This window comes from Galeopterus variegatus, unplaced genomic scaffold (assembly GCF_000696425.1).
Source record: "Galeopterus variegatus unplaced genomic scaffold, G_variegatus-3.0.2 Scaffold2101, whole genome shotgun sequence".
NCBI classification, from domain to species: domain Eukaryota; kingdom Metazoa; phylum Chordata; class Mammalia; order Dermoptera; family Cynocephalidae; genus Galeopterus; species Galeopterus variegatus.
This window is the reverse complement of record NW_007728212.1, coordinates 255,000-274,393: the sequence shown is the minus strand read 5'-3', so window position 1 is coordinate 274,393 and position 19,394 is coordinate 255,000. Positions and strand designations below refer to the sequence as shown.

The 19,394-nt window shown below is 38.2% G+C and overlaps 1 protein-coding gene across 1 annotated transcript in view; it reads right to left on the bottom strand.

Moving 5' to 3' along the window:
- Nucleotides 1–19,394, bottom strand: part of LMO7 (LIM domain 7) — a 208,288-nt gene that overhangs the window by 33,308 nt on the left and 155,586 nt on the right. The window contains exons 8-13 of the mRNA XM_008580452.1: nt 15,510–15,762; nt 14,290–14,550; nt 12,182–12,901; nt 11,161–11,190; nt 3,190–3,307; nt 1,004–1,146 (exon numbers count right to left, since the gene is read on the bottom strand). Coding sequence (XP_008578674.1) covers nt 1,004–1,146; nt 3,190–3,307; nt 11,161–11,190; nt 12,182–12,901; nt 14,290–14,550; nt 15,510–15,762 — 1,525 coding nt within the window. The remainder of the gene's footprint in view (nt 1–1,003; nt 1,147–3,189; nt 3,308–11,160; nt 11,191–12,181; nt 12,902–14,289; nt 14,551–15,509; nt 15,763–19,394) is intronic.

The following is a 19,394-nucleotide window of genomic DNA, read 5'->3' as shown; positions in this document are numbered from 1 at the left end:
AAATTTTATCCACAAGTTTATGGAAGTTTAACTCTTCCAAAATTAAAATTAAAACACTATAAATATAATTGGCTGACAGCCAATTTTATGTAAATCCAAAGATGTAAATTCCTTGGCAGCATCTGAGCTTTTTTTCCTGTATAAAATTTACAGCAATTTAGTAAAAATAAAAGACTACAAAAGACTCAGTCTTTTGTGAAGATCAAGTTAGTATATGATTTCATGCAGCCTGACAGAACTTGCATGGAATATTATTACAGATTAGAAGTCACCATTCATATTTATAGAGAACTTGATGAAACATCCTCATCTCTAACATTTAGTAAGGAGTACCTCCTCTCAAGATAACATGTTGTATTTAAGGGAATGAAAGTGAGTTTATCATTGGCTTTTAGGGCACAAAGGAACTTTGTTAAATTTCACCTGACAGCATATTTCCTTTTTAACCTTATTCTTAAAGCATATTTGCATTCTCCCTGACTTGTAAACATCCTAAGTTTTCACATAATAACTGCTTTACAGGAAAGTTTATAAATATATAAACCCACACATTTACGTTATACAGACTTCCTTTATAGCATAACTTGAATTGCTCCACTAAAACATGAAAACAACTCCGTCATATTTTACACTCCCACTTTTAATTTAAAGTGAGACCTGATTTTATTTGACCATTCAAATCCTAAATTCACTTTAAAGGGATAAAATGTACTGTATTTTCTACACCAGATATAGCCAGCGCCATCCAGTTCTGCTCGTGAATGCACAATGTAAAGCAAAGAGATGAGGCACACCTACTTTAAGCACTTGTTTCCTCTGTTAATCTAAGTCACTATTTCAGCAATACTTTGTTTTTTTCACTGCAGAGCAAAATCCTGAACGTTTCATTGCATATTTGATTAAAGTTTAATGTTGCTGAACACTTATATCACACTACCTTTATACAAAATATGTATTTCTAACCCTGGTCTCTCCAACCATGAGATGCATTCGGCCTTATTACCTGTTCTGCAGCATTTCCTTAAACGTCTTAGAGCTTCTCTCAGACGTCTCAAGTGCCTGCTTTTCAATTTCTTCCCTCTCTTCTTTTTTCTTCTGCAGATCTGAAGTGTAACTTTTCCGACGATCTTTCCATTTTGCAAGGTCCTGACAGAAAATCAGATCAGCATGAGCATACCTGAATTTCTACACACCCTTTCTATCAGCGAGAGCATGCCAGAGTATCCTATTACATCACTGAAACTATTCACTCCAACTGGATGCCAAGGTGCCCTAATTTTGCTTTTTATAGCCAGTGTTTCTGTACCAAGCCTTCATCTCATGTGTCTTTCTGAAAAACCTGACCTAATAAGATAGACCCCATTTTTGTTTTCCCAGAAAGTGTCCGCTTCCTTGCCCATTTCACAATGAATGCTAAATGCTTGTAATTAGGTGCCGGTTAGATAGGTCAAGAACTGTTTCAAACTCATTTTCATCTCACTCCAGAAACCTGGCTGTTACATGAAACGACATGTTTTGCTAGTAAGACTGAAACAGAAATGTAATTGTAATAGTTAAGCATAGATGTACAGTCTGTCTTTCATTTAACAAATATGACCTCAGTCCCTATTTTGAGGCAGGCCTGGTGCAGGAAGAAACACACAGATGAATGAGGTGTGCCTCCCCTCTAGGAACTCTAGAAGGGAGAGACAGACATATAAATAAAAATTCACTTCCACCTTAGGAAGGGGAGAGTTTGGAAAGGCTTTACTGGGAATGTGAAACTCGAATTTGTGATTTCAAAGAGGGTAAAGTCCATGTAAGTCAGGGCAATAAGGAAAGATCTGGAAAGAGCAAGCCAACACCTGTTTCCCATATCCCTGGGAATATAAACCTAATATAGCTGGCGGACCCCAGGACAATCAACCTAATTCAGCTCTTCAATTACCCCTAGAAACTTAGGCTGGTTCTGACACCAGGGAGTTAAGATGGTTTGGAAGATACAGGTGTTTCTATGTCTCCAAAACAGAGAAATGTCATATTAGGAACTGCTAGTGGCATTTCAGTCCAAATAGAAGCACATCCAAGTTCTAAGACCAAACCTCATCCCCAGGGCATGCAAAGTAAGTTTGGTTTATACCCTGTTTTATAGACAGAGCCACTACTGCTTTAAAAACAGCCTAAAACCACCATGAGCATTTTCGAGAAAGAACAAAAGCAGGGCACGTTTAGTGCTACCGGATAACAAGCATAAATTTTCATCTGACTTAAGCTAATGAATAACCCCTCAATACTTGCTTTCATACCAAAACAATTCACCATGTACTTTGGCAAAGTGACATTAAATTACTGTTTCTTGACAATTATACTGAGTTCTCAATTTAAAAAGGCACTGGAATTTGGAAATGTCAAGGAGGGGGTTCCTTCTTCTCTAAGCACAGACTTAAACTGCTTTGAAAATAAGATTTACTATCTCTTGCCCTTTTGCTCATGCTACCACTCAATTCTTATAAAGTTGCCTTCAAATTTCCTTGGGTTTGCTCTGTGTGACAGTTTACCTAATGTATTTCTTGACATGCTTTCAGTTTATAAAAATTACTCTGTTCAAAGAAAGGTCAAGCTTTCTGCAGGATTAAAACTAAAGATCAAAAACTCTATTCACATAGACATCTGGAAATATTCTAATTCTGTGAAAACATCTAATTTTGATTCATATTAGATAGTGACTTCTTCAGCCAAAATATCATTCTGAGCTATATTTTTTATTTCTCCCCAAATCTCAGTTAACTCTAAGAATGCTTTCATCCCTCCCTGCTTATGCTAAGATCTATGCTAGACACCTGCCTCTATTCTCTCCCTAAACCTGGAGCTAGGATTTTTCCTATCATAAGCATAATTACAATTCGTACCCCAAATTCAACCACCAAAACAATTCAACAAGTTAACTACAGCAAGGAAGCAACCTCATATTTTTAAGAACTCTTTAAGAAGATAAACATACTATTATATTCTTCACAATGGCCATTAAAATATGCAACAGTAATAGGCCAAAAGGTTTAAAAATCTTTGTAAAGAAAGTTGGTCACATTTTCTACAAAACTGAATTGTTATAGCAAGGAACACTGCCTCAAGTATACTGACTTTCTTTTACATGAAGCAAGGAAAAGTGAAACAAATACTCTCCCCTATCCCAATCTAAAGAATACTCACATCCTGCCATTTCTGATCTTGTTCTTTTAACTGTGACTTTATTTTCTGCATCTCCTCATAACGCAGCTGACGCAAGTTTTGAACATCCTCTGCATGGACATCACTCATGGACTTACTCCTACAACAAAAATACCCATGATTATCAAGGTTCACATGACTGGACTTAGGGTTAAAACTGGAAGGTTGGACTTATATTTGGAAATTCCATCTAAATTTCTGCTGTACTACCTAGATGCTTTAGTGATAGTATCACAGAAATAGCACTACGGAGATAAATGGTATTTTTCCAAAACGCAGAAACAAGAGCCTAGCACTCAACTCAAATGAGAATTTTTTTCACAAAATGGCTAAATTAACCCTGCACGATTCTGAAAGCAATATTCCAACGTTTATATTTGAAGGAATCAATGTACAAAAGAATTCTTTAGAAAAAAATAATAATTATTAGTCACTAGAATCATCTGTCCTTCTTTTTCGATCTCTCCCAAAGATAATTTTTGGAGGTTTGGCTGCATTTTCCAGGCACTTATTAAATAATTTAATGATTACCTGATATTTTCTCCTCAAGTTCAATACCATGAATAAATGTGCTGCTTCCTTGAAAAGATTCTATAAGATCTGCCCCACTGCTGCACTGGGCTTGCTCTCAAAGAACCATGGGTGGTGTCTGGTAGCCTGTTATAACCACCTCGATAGCCCTCACTTTCATTAAGGCAGCTCTCATGAGGTTACACACCCTTTCTATCAGCGAGAGCATGCCCTGGCACCGAGTCTGCAACACCTCCACAAGGATGTACTTAAGTTTAGCTCTTGAAGAGCCCCAACAGAGTGGGGTGTTGGACACAGCACACGTCTGCTGTTCACATGCACATAAAAGGGGCTGGTAAATTGCACCAGAGAAAAGGAGATTGAGGAAGGGCTCCGGAAAGGGAGGGGTCAGATTTGAAAACTGAGGAGCAGGTAGGTATGAGAAAGAGCGAGGCAGGCAGTTTCTGATGGAGGGGTACACAAAATGCTCTTTCCTACAGACCTTTCATACTGCACTTCCAACTTTATTTCACTGAAACTGACTACACTTTTAGTTATTTAAGTAACTCTACATCTCCTTCCTGGGCACCTAACTTCGCCTTCCCCAAAATGTTGCTATCACGTTTCTTTTGTAACAAACTTGCTCTCAGCTAGCTCAGTAATTCGATTACGACTTCCATGCAAGTAACTCCCAAACCTACAGTTCAGGACCAGCCCCTCCTTTCACTCATTTCCAGTTTCTTGCTGAATAAACATTTCTGCGTGGATATTTACTTGGCAACTCAACTGTAAAAGGACAAATTGAAATAATATCTAGAAAGGATGTTGTAAAGTGGAACTCATTAAACATATGGTTACCGTTCATGTAGCCAAACTCAATCTTGTTCCTGAAGCTGCTTTTCCTCAGTGGTGTCACCTGCTCTATAGTCATCCACACTCGAAGCCTAAGAACCATTATTTCAGCTTTGTTTCTCCCTTTTCCCTTTCAATTAGTTATCAAGTCCTCTCATTCAGTGTCTCTTTCTTTCCATCTCTATTGCCAGCACCCTAGTTCAGAGCATAGTCCACTCTCACCCAGACTTCCAAAATAGCTTCTTAAATTATCACCCAACCTCCAGATCCAGTGAAGGCCTTTCCTCAACTATTTCCTCCAATTTAAAAGCCCTTCACCAGGATACACGACTTTTTAAATGCCACTCAGACCTCAGGATTCCTGCTAGACTAAATCTGGATGGGTATACACAACTTCCTATCCATCCCCCACTTGCAAATCTAACAGGTGCCTTAAATTCATCACAGACTAAAAAACATGATTGCTCACTCCACAGCCGGCTCATCCCACATCATCCTCATCTCAATAAAAGACAACTCCATCCTTTCAGACATTAGGACACAAATATCAAAGTCATCCCAGATTCCTCTCTTTCTCATATATCATAACTGATCCCATCAGTAAATGCTGTTACTCTGCCTTCTAAATAAGAAGAGCCTTCAAAAAAGTTCATTGAGAGATTTGTGTTATCTTTTAATTCTATTTTTCCACTAAGTTTTTGAAGCACCCTTGTATATCTAGGACACAACCACTTCTCACCACCTCCACCATTACCACCCTGATGGAAGCCATTAGATCTCCTACCATCCTCTTGCTCGACCCCTTCCTGCCCAACATGTATTCTCAACACAGCAGCCGCAGAGCCTTTCAAAATTGCTTCCCATCTCACTCAAGTTAAAGGCGAGCTCCTTTGATACCTGCAAGTTCTGATCTTACCTGGCCCCCACCTCCCTCTCTGAGTTCCCCTGCCATGCTCTCCCACTCATTATGCTCCAGCCAGCAGCCTCCTGGCTCATGGGCAAACCTCTTGCTTCTCCCCTTGCTCTCCACTCTGCCTGGAATGCTCTTCACCCAAACATCCCCATGCCTTCTCTCCCACTTCCACTTGTCTGCTTAAATGTCACCTCAGTGCTTCCTTCCTTGACAACCCAACAAGATACAGCCAACGCCCCCCTCCTCCAGCTCACCCTATCCCTCACTTTTCTTCTCCAGAGTTTTTAGTACCACCCGAGATGTACATTTACTTATATATCACCTGCCTTGCTCTATAAGATTATAGAGGAGTAATTTTGTCTGATTTGTTTGCTGGTATTATCACCTGTGCATAAAGGACAGCCCATGGTAAGTGCTCAATAAATGTGTTAAATGAATAATCTAAGGGATATTCTCCCACTTCCCAGTTCTTCTATATCAAAAGTGGTCTGTTCCTTCTCTCAACTCCTCTAGTGCTTTAGCTATACTTTTTTCATGGTACTTAACATCAATCTCATGCCATATATATATGTGCTATATATATAGTGTGTGTGTGTGCCTGCTTAGCTTATCTTCCTCACAAGTCATATGTTGCTTTGGAGGAAAATATTATTAGCACAGCACAAAGTGCGCAGGATACATTCATTTACATCTCTGGTAAGAATTAGGTTTTAATGTAATAATCAAGAAAAATACACTAAACTTGAAATGTTTCTACTTCTTTTTGTGAGATAAAGTACTACCGCTCTCTAAAGTTTTATAAAGAAAATTTTATAAGATTTATTAAGAAATATTAAGGAACAAATTATATGTAAAATATGTGAGAATATATGAAAATACATATGATCTATTAATATAATATATATCGAACTAGGTATGGCTACATATAAAACCAATTTCTGTGAATTCGGAAATATAAATTCACTGAAGACATAACTGCAAAGAATGAGGCTATTTGAGTGAATATTATAATACATTCACTAAAAAATTTTCAGGACCAAGATATGAGGGAAATCTGGACACCTAGCACCTGAAGTTGCATAAACTCCAGAACAAAAATGGAAATGTTAATTAATATTTTAATAACCTTTGGTGGGAGGAAGGTTGGGCTGTCTGGACCGGCCCAGAATCTCCCATGGGTGCTCTCTTTTAGCCTTGTCCTCCTGCACTGTAATGCATTAACAAGTGTCTTTCTGTAAAACCTGCTCATCAGGGCAGAGGTTGCCATCTCCTCCTGTGTGCCCTGGCACCGAGCAGAGGCTGGCACTCAGGAGGCCCTCACTGTGAACACAGGGAGCCAAACACAGTCGGGAGCAGACACGTCTCTGTAAAGGCAGGAATGTGAGCTTGATGTGTTCCCTAGGGCAGATGGAGTTCCCCACATAAAGCCTGAACACACCCCACAGCAGGCTGAGCCAGGCATGGGAACCAGACAAGGAGGGCCCCAGGCCCAGCCATGGCACCAGTTTTTACCTCAATCTAACACACATTAGTTCATTTCTCTGAGCCTCAGTTCCTCATCTGCTAAGTCAGTGGGAATTGTTATGAGAACTGGATAAGGTTGTGCTGATCGCATTTTAAAATCATCTGGTGCTATACACCAATTCTTTAAAGTAAATATGATTGTGTAGGATCTCCCGAAAGCTAACTCTCCAAGCCTCTTCAAATTAGAGAGGTCTCCCCGGACCACACTGATAAAATCTAGAACTTTTGGAGTACAGGAGTGCCTCAGCCAGATCATGTAGAATTCTTTCATTCCTTATCAGCATTAATAGCATAATAGTACACTTCTGAGGGCTTAGTGTCTGCCAGCAACACCGCCAAGCGGTCTTCGTGGATCATTCAAAAGGCAAAGTCTGGTTCTACCACTTGCAAGTTTTATGTCCTTGGGAAAGCTGCAATATCTGTTTCTCTTTCCCTATGTCCCTGCAATGCACATAATGCCTACCTGTCTACCTCACAGCACCGAGATAAGTACCAGAGATAGTGTCAGGAAAATTGTTTGGGAAAACTAAGAAGGGCTACACACCTCTAGAATGTTGTGTTGAATGAAGGACAATTCACTGGCAAATCATACTCTCTGACAATTCATTTACCTGCTACATTTGTATTTCTTTATTTGGAAAGGCTCCAACTGAGAACTGCATTTGGATTTTTTCCAAAAAATACAGGTCTAAAATCTTGCCTTTTCAGTTGAATAGATTTTTTTCAAAAAATAGCATTTAGGGGGAAAACAGGAAGAAGGGGAAACTTTAAGTAAGAAAGTGTCAATCATGAAATAAGATCACTAAAAGTCTTACTCTCTTCTCCAACTATGATGATCACCTAACTACACTGCTGGCACTTTCTGACTAGTATTAAGGTGTATTTCAGAAACTTTACAGATGAATCTCTAAGAAGTCAGGGATCAAAAAGTACCAACATGTGGCAAATTTTCCTAAATATAAAATCACTGATAGCCTTACACAGCAAATAGAAATTCCATGATACTAAGAAGTTAAGGGTCCCCAACTTTCATAGGAATACATGAATATACTTATTTATGACTTCTAAATATATTTCCTTAGGTATCATAGGAATTCTCTGAAGAGGAATCAATGGCTAAAGTCTAGGTAAGAGGCTTTGGAATTGTCATAAACTAGAAGAATAAGGCAATGTAATGAGGATTTTTCGTTTAGAGATTTATAAATCAGGGTTTCTCAATAACAGCACTATTGACATTATTTGGACTAGAAGATTATTTGTATAGGGGGCTGTCTGGTTTATTGTAGGACATTTAGCAGCATTCCTTGTTATAAAAGCACTAGATGCCAGTAAACATACATACTGAGTTTTGACAATCAAAAAATATCTCCAGCCATTACCAAATGTCCTCTGGGGAAGGGAGGAAGCTCCCAAAAGCAACTCACATCAACTATATTTTCCCTTTATTTTGGCTGTCTTATTTGTCTTCATAACTCCACAAAATATTTTGGCTAAAACCCATTAGTGAAACATAGGTATCTTAGTTATCTTTGATTACAACTTCACCTGGAGTTAGTGTTCATTTCCTGTTGACACTGGCAGCAGATTCAATGGCTTAATCATATTACAAGATTATTCCTCTATACGCTTATGACACATTTTTATTTGTCATTAACAGCTTCTGCCAAAAGGCAACAAAACCAAATTTTCAAATTTCATGAAACCATGCAGACATAAATCCATGCAACACAAAAGCACACACAAGAAATGACAGGCACATATAAAGCATCTTACTAAAATTAAACAAACTAACAGGTGTTAAATGCCAAATAAAAAGCAAGCCAGAAATTAATGGCCTAAGACTTCAAATGACATTGCACATTTCTCTATAAACCTGATCCTTACCAAAATTCATGTTATAGGCAGTCATTTTTAATTACAAGATGTTGAGCAATTATGTTTTTCAAGGTAAGTATGCTAAGCTTGACATTGTACATTATGTTCAGAGAAATATCCAGCATGAAACATGAAATACAAACTAGATTAAAAACCTAAACTTAATCCAATTTAAATTTATATTTTATTTTTATTATAGCAGATCAACTTAAAAGAAACACTGGAAACTGACAGAATATAGAAAATAAAATCCTATATGATAGATTTGATTTCAAGTAGTCTAAAATACACTTGGATTTTCAGAAGACACATTCATATTACTTTCCTTGTTACTTGTCATTATTTGACAAGTAATGCACTATTCATCACTCTCAATTTACAGACAATCTTGCTTTATTTGTGTAGTTACCTTGGCACTAAACTGCATGTGGAATAGCCCTTAAAACAAATACTGTACTATCCAAACAACTACCTTGGAATAATCTACAGAAAGCATTTGCTGCTCCTAACTATAGCCTGAAAACTAATTAGCTTTTTGAGCTTTGGCATGCAGGTTTTCCTCCTCTTTACTTAACTCAGTCATATTACTTAGCCCTCACTAAGGAGGAACACATCCAGTCATTGAAAATAGTTGTACATATTTACATTCCCATCAAGTACTTGTACTCTGAGTACTCATATTTGCTTAAAGAACAAACGACTATTCCTGAGATCTGCTTACATTATAAAATCATATTTACAAATGAAAATTCTACTGTAAGTTACTCAAAATGCTTAAAGGTTCAAAGAGATTTTTAATCAAGTTAAATCAGCCTTCCCATGATGAACCGAGAATAGCGGATGCTTAAACATAATTCTGATAAGCTGAATAGGGGACAATGTGTCTTTACCTGATACACTGAAAGCATGCTGAGAGCCTGATTTTTAAAATCAGTAGCTGAGAAGTACTTACAATTAGTTGCCAATGGCTGAATTACACCTTTGACAGGGGACAATGTGTCTTTACCTGATACACTGAAAGCATGCTGAGAGCCTGATTTTTAAAATCAGTAGCTGAGAAGTACTTACAATTAGTTGCCAATGGCTGAATTACACCTTTGACACCTAGAATAGTTATATTGCTTTAAATAGTAATTTTAGTAGCTTCCAAGATTTCTGGACTACCTAAAGCTATCGAATTTAGAGATTCTTAGATAGTTACCTACTCACCTAGAATAGTTATATTGCTTTAAATAGTAATTTTAGTAGCTTCCAAGATTTCTGGACTATCTAAAGCTATCGAATTTAGAGATTCTTAGATAGTTACCTACTAAAGTTTAAACATAGTAAAATACTTGATATCTTTAAACTCTCCCTCTTGCTCAAAAACTATTAACGGTCGGGCCGGCCCGGTGGCGTACTGGATAGTGCGCTGCTTGGGAAGCGCGGCGGCGCTCCCGCCCGAGGGTTCGGATCCCACATACAGACCGGTTCCCGCTCACTGGCTGAGCGAGGCACGGGAGCAACACCAAGGGTTGCGATCCCGTTGCCGGTCCCCGGTCCGGTACGGGGGCAACACTGAGGGTTGCAATCCGTTGCCGGACACGGAAAAAGACAAAAGACCAAAAAAAAAAAAAAAAACTATTAACGGTTAGATTCACAAAGTCACAGATTTGGTGGAAAATATTAAGTTACAGTCACCTAGTGATTTTGCAACTAAAAATAAATGAATGATTGGTCTCCTTTTAAATTCCAGTTAGTCTTAAAATTCTTCCAAATTTCTAAAAGTTTTATGATGTCATGTCTACCAAGTGAGTAGAATTAAACAGTAGACAAAAACTGAGAATTAGTTATAAATATAGTCTTTCCAACAATAATATTGAAAACTACCAGGATTTAAATTCTTCAATTTTGAAACGTAATTTTGTTCTATAACATAGCCAGGTTATAGCTTTTTACCCTAATCAAGAATCTTCAAAATATTTCCTAATCTTAGGCAAGTGCTTTAGTTACTTTTAATTAACTCATTAAACTAAAAAATGGGATAAAGCTGAATTTTTAATTTCTAATAAAACAAAGACTACTGTTGTCAAATAGCACTTCATGCACTAGGTACTCAGACACAGAAATATTACCAATAAGTTGCAACATTAATAAAAATGTCCCACTTTAAACCACATGCACAGCACACAGCATCCCCATTTAGTGACATGCCAGGACAGAAGTGCAATGATGAGTTACACAAAGGACAAATAATAGTCACCAGTTGTTTTGTTTTTACTGTAAACCGTAAAACTTACCCATTCTCACCATAAATCTTTTGAAAGAGTCTAAGAAACCAGAAAACCAAAAATTAAAAAAAAGTCACTTTTTCTGGTTGTATTTATTTCTCAATGTTCACTGTCTTTAACTTAAGAGTCTAACTGGAGATGGACAAATCTCAAAGGGTTGCTTCTTCAGCTGCATTCTTAATCATGTCTCAAGTTCTCATCGGTCTCATATCTCAAGTAATTCAAATTAAGCAAAATTAAGTGTTTCTGAATTTATTCTGAACCAACAAATCCATAAGAAAAGGCTTTCCATTGTCACTGATTAGTTAGATTTAGGCCTGCTAATTTTTTCAACCTAGTCAGATTTGTCCATCCCTAAATTCAAGAAACTGAACATTCATCAAAAGGCATGTTGTATAACAAATTATCATCAAAATGGCTACACTTACATACATGTAAAATTCAGACATTAAATCACATTCATGCATTTTAACAAAGTTTGCACTGAACTTTAAACTATAAATTAAAATAAGTTATGAATTGATAGTCCAAGAAACCTAGGTCAAAAATAAAACTCAAGTTAAAATAAAATTTGCAATGCCATATTTTAAGGAAAATTTTCAAAAAAAAAAAAAAAAAAAAAAAATCAGTCACTCCAAAATATGAGAAACACATAAAACCGAACTATAACCAGACTGTTAAAAAACGCCTGAATACGAGAATAATAGCCTGTAAATATACTGAGAAAACATTTTTATGAAACTTCATATTGCAGAATACTACCACAGTCTTGCTTAGGGCCAGAGGCAAGTTTTGTGCAGACACCTTCTTAAACAGGCCTAAACAAGTGATTTAGTGATGTGCAAATATGGAATTGCATTTTTTTCCATGAAATGACTGAAAGTTTCTCAAAGCAAAATAAACTTGTACAGGATGCTTCAAAATGGCACGCGACATGCAGGGCTGAGCAGTGTGCTGCTGCTTTCTCGCACAAGAAATTTACACAATACCATCCATTGCAAGCACAATCCTTGCAGAAACACACTCTGACCTCTCGACCATCAGCCGTTTCTTGTGCCTGAGTCTGCTGGCCTCCCGGATGGACTTCCATTTCTGAAAGTCAGCCTCACTGCAGGGCCCCGGGGTGAAACTGAGGGGAGGCACAGTGGTTCCCACTTTCCAAGACTGGATCTTACGAATCAACATGTCATCTTTCTTCTGCCTGTGAGAAGGGACTAATATTCTACAGCTATTACTTTTTTCTTTGGATGGGTATGTCCTTTCAAGTACACAGAGAAATTTTGCTTGAATTTCTGGAGGAAGAGTCCAGGGTTCAGGGAAAGGGACTGGCTGGTATCTGTCTGGGGCCCCGGACAGAGGCACTTCTTTCTTCTGTGCTGGAATTCGACGAACAATCATATCATCTTTTTCTAAATCTGGAAGTACAAGTTCACCTTCTCTACACTGCAAAATTATATCTCGCTCTACAGGATCATCTTGCTCAGAGAGCCTTCTAAAGTCTTCAAAAGTTCGGAAAACACACGGATTTGCGTGGAAAGCCCCAGTCTTTCTGACAAAGAAATCATCATTCTCTAAGTCAGGATCCAGGGCTGACATCTCCAGGTCATCTCTTCTATAGCCTGGTGCACAGGAGAGATTCTTTCTGCGTGTTATGAGCCTTGGGCCTGAGGTGGGGTCAATTCTGATATTTGTTTCAGAAGACAAGATGTCATCAGAGTATGTTTGGAGAGCCTGAAGTAACAAAAACTGACTGAAGCACAGAAAAGAAAAAGGAAGGGAGAATCTTATTAAATTTGGGGAGAAAAGGTAGGTAGGTAGCTGACTAACTAGCCAGTTACCAAGGGAGAATTACTTTAGGGGGGCCATGAGAAGGATTCTTGCTAGGAAGACAAACTAGCATTTAATTCTACCACCTGTGACTTTCCTGGACACCATTTAAAGAAACAAGAGTAGAGTGTACGTCTCAGGAAAGGTGGGCACCACTGAGGCCCTGTGATGGGGCTGGAACACAGGGAGCATACACCTCCCTGACATGTAGCACCACTCCCCTGCACCCCTTCCTCATTCCACTGGCCACAGTGACCTAAACCCTGTCACCCACTCCCCTAAGATAAGAAGGAACAATCCTGGAAAGATTCAAAAGTTGGGCATCATGCACTTTATGCAATACGTACATGTAACCAGCAGAAAACAATAAAATGAATTGCTCTGAAGTTTTTTTAAAAAGACCGTGATGAATCTTTTCTTTGCATTTTCCCCAGACTTGCCCTTCCCATCTTTATATGTTATTTCCTTTCTCCACCTCTCCATGCACAGCACAACTGTAAAATTAGGTAATCTTTCTAAAAAGCCTTTTAAAAATGATTCTCCAAAAGAACGTCACATGTAAATACATACTGTCTTGCACATTATTGTGATAAAGAACGTTGACTCCTATAACTTCCAAGCTGATGTGCTCACATAGAAAGCGATATGTTATATATTATGCTTTTGTACTAAATCTAGTAAGTGAATAAGATTTTGTAATTCAGCGCAGTCAGGTCCCAGGTTAATGCAGCAGCAGAGGCAGGCAGAGGGGCATCTGAGACCAGACCCCAGGCAGGCAGGCTCATGCAGACAGGTGCACCTGGGCTCATCTGAAGCACCACCGGTTCTCCTGGCTGCATGGGTGTCCCGAGATTTTGTGGCCTGTTTGTAGGCTAGTTCCAGCAAGAGTGAATGTCTTTGGCACTTGCCGTCTAGCCTACGCTCTGCTTTTTGTGTTCTACTAAAAGTGGTGGAGTTTCTGTCAGAGCCTGAGTCCTCATCCTCAGAGTCTGAATTCCTTCCACTGTGGAGTGACACAAAGAATAGAAGTGGGGAGGGAAGAAGATAAATAACTGGAGAAAAACAGAACTACTAAAAACAATGCCAAGCTATGACAATATATAGAACAGAGCTTTTAAAGATTCAGATCATAAGGGTTAAATTGAAACAGATTTTTTTTCAACTATAGAGGTTTTATAGATGTTAGAGAGAAAATCAGCCTTTCTCCATCTCTCTCATAACAAAACAAAACAAAAAAAAAATTGCACAGAGTCCTCCCAGCCAGGGTACTGAATGAACACTAGAATAACAGAAACATGCACAAAGACAAACCTGAATCCCTGAAATTCCTTATACCATGGTTTATGAGTTTCCCTTTTTATTCTTTTCCAGTTCACATCTTCAGGGATCCAACATTTGGGAAGAAACTGATCAAAAGAATTCCCTGGGTTTGGCATGACTGGACTTAGCTTTCGCACATAAAGATCATCCTTTACAATGTTGGGTAGGTTTCTTGTCTTGTCTTCTTCTTCCAAATAACAAGAGGAGTTTGAAGAGTTCTCCACATTGGTGCCCCAAGTCCTCCTGTGGTTACTGTTTAAAACATCCAACCCATTAAGACACCATATGAACAATTCATGACACAGAACACAAAAGGCATGCTTTCTGGCTCACAAAGTTGAACACCACTGTGAACGAGGCAAATTAGTTCCCGTTCTCATCACCACAGCTCCTAGAACGTTAAGGCATTATAACAGCATCTCATTTCAATTAGAGAATAGCTAGATACACATGGACCAAAAAAAACTTCATTAGAAGCTGTGTTTAAAAAAAAAAAGACAATAAATAAACAATCTGGGGTATTACTTTCTGAATTAAAATCAGCAGCATCAGCATGATAGACATCCATATCCAGGACAAATATTTCTGACCTGGTCAGTTCGCATAGCCCAGTGGCTAATATACCAGCAGGAGAAAATATTTGCGGACACGAGTTAGGAGAGGTGGTTTTCGAGATGAAACTCTCTGGCCTCATTTGCACTTGGAATCTACGATTGGCTAAGTCATCCAAAATCACATCCGGCAACCTTCGTTCATCCTCAGAGTCCGAACCACTTTCAGAACCACACACCTCCTTCTCATAGGAAGCTGGATTGGAAAAATCACACTCTGCTCTGCTAATTTGATGGAAAATTAAAGGATTCTTTTCATGTCCACTAAGATCAATCAAAATGGGGAAAAATGAAAGAAAATAACACAGCCGAGCTCACAATGAACAATATAAGTCATCTACTATGCTGAAAAATACCAATAAACTGAAAGCATACATCTAAAAAAAGACTCAGCAAATCATATGCTGACATTCTGAAGCAGAAGAAATATCTTCGAGATAAGTATGACTACAATTAGAGGTAAGAAAGAAATTCTCATTAGTGAAATTTAATATACTATCTAAGAGATACATTTTAAGAGCCACTCCATTACCACATTTAAATATCCCACCAAACCCCACAAAGCACAGTAAACTCAGTAATCACACAGAATCCCAGTACCTTGAAAATGTTCCATCTGCTTCTGTGTACACAGGGCTTGCCCAGCTTCTTCTGTTATCGTCATTCTTGTCCAGCTTCTTCTTCCTCAAGGGTGCCGGTACATAGGATGGCTGTCTACTTTTGTTGGGTAAAAAGCGATTGAATGGTAAGGCAGTCTTTGGTTCGATAGATGAAATCCTTCGATATGACATATCATCTTTATTATAATCCTGCATTTTGAATGTAAATTCAGAATCCGTGTCACTTTCACAACCTATAAAGAAGGCACAAGAATTTGCTTTACTCTCCAGATGATTCGCCTAACTGAAACCCACACAGCGTGCCTGCTTTGTCTTTCCCTTGGAAACCCACTGCTGCTACTGCTAACTGCAGGGAATATTTTTAGAAATTTGTCATGAAGTTGTGATAAGATCCATTAGGAGGAACTTGCTTTGCATACTGGAGGCACATCCAGTACATTCTTTTGCAGTTGCACACTCTAAGCAGAAAAAGTCCTAATTTACTACTGAACCCCTTTTCTTTTCAGTCTGCTTTGCCCCCATGATTTTTCATAAAATTTGTTGATGTAATGCACGTGAATAGAAATCTAGCCATTGAGTCACAGACACTTAAAATGGGATACACCAAGATCATTCTAGGGAAACTTTGTAATTTAAAATAAGGCATGTGGCTATCTAAAATTTATGTGAGAGGAGAGATAAGAACATAGAAAGAGAAGCAAAAAAGCACAAGATTGCAAAGGGGTCTGACAGATCCTCATGAAGGCCCTACGAACAAGAATCACACAGCAGAGATGCAGTTGGACTGGAAGACTTCTAAAATCCCAAAGGAATCTCAAATCTTATGCCTGAATGAGAGCACAGAACTCAAAGCTTCTTCTGAGGGTGGCCATGGAAATTATATTGGGAACCTTGTGTTTTGAATCAAAATCATTTAAACTCAAATTCAAAAGAAAAGCTTTTGATACACCTCAAGGTCAGACAGATACAAATAGTAATCTGCTCCCTTAAAAAATAATAAATCTGCTCTTTTAAAGACATGGGAAGAAAAGAAAGGAGAGAACAACACTATAGATCCAAACTGAGCTGTCTCTCCTTCCTGCCTCATGTGCACTGGCAAAGAAGATTTGCAAATGTTGCCTGCTTCCCACCAGGACCCTCTCAGAGGCTTGCTGTGCACAGTACCTGACAGCTACAGCTCTCAGCACGTACAGCACCTGTAGGGTTAACCTGAGCTGAGGTTGGTCTGTCTCCTCCCTCCTGCCTGGCAGGAATCTACAGTAAATAACACTGAGAATCATCTACAGGAAGTGGTTTAATATGGAGCTATGAACCAGGGACAGGGTAAGAGGAGAGTCATGGTGAAAATGGATAAAGTAGAAGCAGCTATGATCAGGAGCATGAGTTAATAATAATCTGGTGCTTTGCTAGTTTTCTGCCACCTCCTAAAAAATAAGATATTTCTCTCTTATTTCCAAACAATGTGACAATGATTCTAGCCAAAATTTGTACATGCAAAATTTTAAAGTCACAAATAGACTATTCTACTTCTGAATTTTTTTTTTTTCCTTTTTGTCTTTTTTCGTGTCCGGCAACGGATCGCAACCCTGAGTGTCGCGCCTGTACCGGACAGGGACCGGCAACGGGATCGCAACCCTCGGTGTTGCGCCTGCACCTTGCTCAGCCAGTGAGCGGGAACCAGTCTGTATGTGGGATCCGAACCCTCGGCGGGAGCGCCACCGCACTCCCAAGCGGCGCACTGTAGCAGTGCGCCACCGGGCTGGCCCCTACTTCTGAATTTTTAAAGTTAAAATCTTTTTTAGCCCTGTACAGTGCCCTGCAGAGTTTTGTATTTGCCCAAACATCATTCTTCATATAAGAATTTTCTTACACAGTAAAACTAGAGAATTTGACATTGCAATTCTGTTATCCTAAAAAATATTATGCTAAACTGTAGTGGTGACCAATTTGGGACTACAATCCGGTGGGTAGCAGGAGAATTTTAATACACTAATCACAAAACAGCTTTATTATCCTGGTCTACCTCACCCCACCCCCAAGCTTTTTTTGTTTGTTTTTTTTCTTCTACTTAATTGTAATTACCAAGACCTCACTTCTGAACTCTTTATCTATTATTGAAACAAAGATGATGGTACATATCTGCGGGGTACAGAGTTGAATATCAACATCTGTGTGCAATATGTGATGCTCAAATCAGGATAATTACAGTCTGCAACGTCTTTCCCGAGACCAGGAAGCAGTGTGGCCCTCTGCCTTTGGTTGCAGGTACCAGGCACCCAGTCCAGCAAGGATCTGAGGAAAGGACTTAGAGTCCAGAAAGCTGCACCACTGCATCTAAACAGACTGAAGTCTATACATTCCCACATGCCCTCAATCTTTCCCCCTTTTATTCTTTGTTGGCCAGATACAAATTGAAACATAGCATGTCACAGGTCCTTCAGTCACAACAAAGTAATAGGAGGGTACTTCAAAAAGTTTGTGGAAATATTTCTATTATCTATCAATTCTATTTTTCCACAAACTTTTTGAAGTACCCTGGTATAGTGGGTTGAGAATTTCAGCCTCTGCTTTAATCACTCAGATGAACTATGAATGCAGATTCATTTCTTTAAAAGCATTGTAATCGTCATCTGGGCTATGAAAAAGTTATACCTAGATAGCAAATAGCCAACAAATGCAGAAGTAATTATAAATGTTAACACTAAAATGTAAACACTCTTTACTTTTCAGTTTTAAAATACAACTACTCTAAAAGCTAAAGAATTTGGTTTTTTGTTACCATGCTTAATAAATTATTGAATAGTTTTACATTTGAAAAAAATTCATTATAAGTTGCATTTATGTAAATTTTACATCAGAAAAAAAAACAAATAAAAATTGAATTAGTTAACGGTGTGCACACCAAAGTATTTAGGACAACTGTAATGTACTCTGAAATGCAAAAAATAAGATGGATAAAATAATGCTTAGTGAGAAAAACATGGCTAAGTGAGAAAGCAAGCACAGTAAAATGTTATGATAGAAGCAGGTGGTGGGTACATGGGTGTTCCCTGTAAAATTATTTCACGTTTGCTGATGTTTGAAATTTTTCATAATAAAAATGCTAGGAGAAAACATTTAGAAATATAAAAGTAACATTTAAAATAAACAAGAAAAGAAAAATCCCTAACAGTCAAGCACAAATTCACAATCAGAACTCTGAATCTCCTCCTGTTAATGACGGGGAAGCACAGAAATATTTCAGGAAACTTGTGGTTTCAATCTAATCACATCAGGCTAGCGAGAGATTGACAGTCAAAAATTGCTGACACTATCAGTAACTATAGTAATAAGACTTCTATTTAAATAACTGATTTGACCAAAAGTCTGGGATTTTGCAAAAAAGGTTCCTTCCACAATAGATTGATTTTCATTAGCACATTACTTTCACACTTGCTCTGTACTGGGTTAGCTCTGACCCTGACAAGAACCAAAGATGTTTTCTACCACCACGTTAGGTAGCATGGTATCCAATCTGTCAAACTTTAGAATATTCTATCATGATAGATACCAATCATTTCTTCTCTTGGATACAGATAATTATAACAGTATTTTTTCTGTATTTTTATAACAGAAAATTTTTTTTAACCCTTTGGGGAAAATAGAAAAGAAGAAAGAAAATTAATCAGGAACTATAACAGATTTATTTACATTATCTTACTTATATTATTTTTTATACTTAAATGTATCAGCTAACGGCTTCATAGGCACAGATTATCACTGTAAAAAAGGTAACAGTTAACCCTGCCTCCTCCCCAGTCCTCTCCAAAAATTACTTTTTTTTTTTAAAGTGAAAATATCACCAATATGGGGGGGGGGGGGGAAA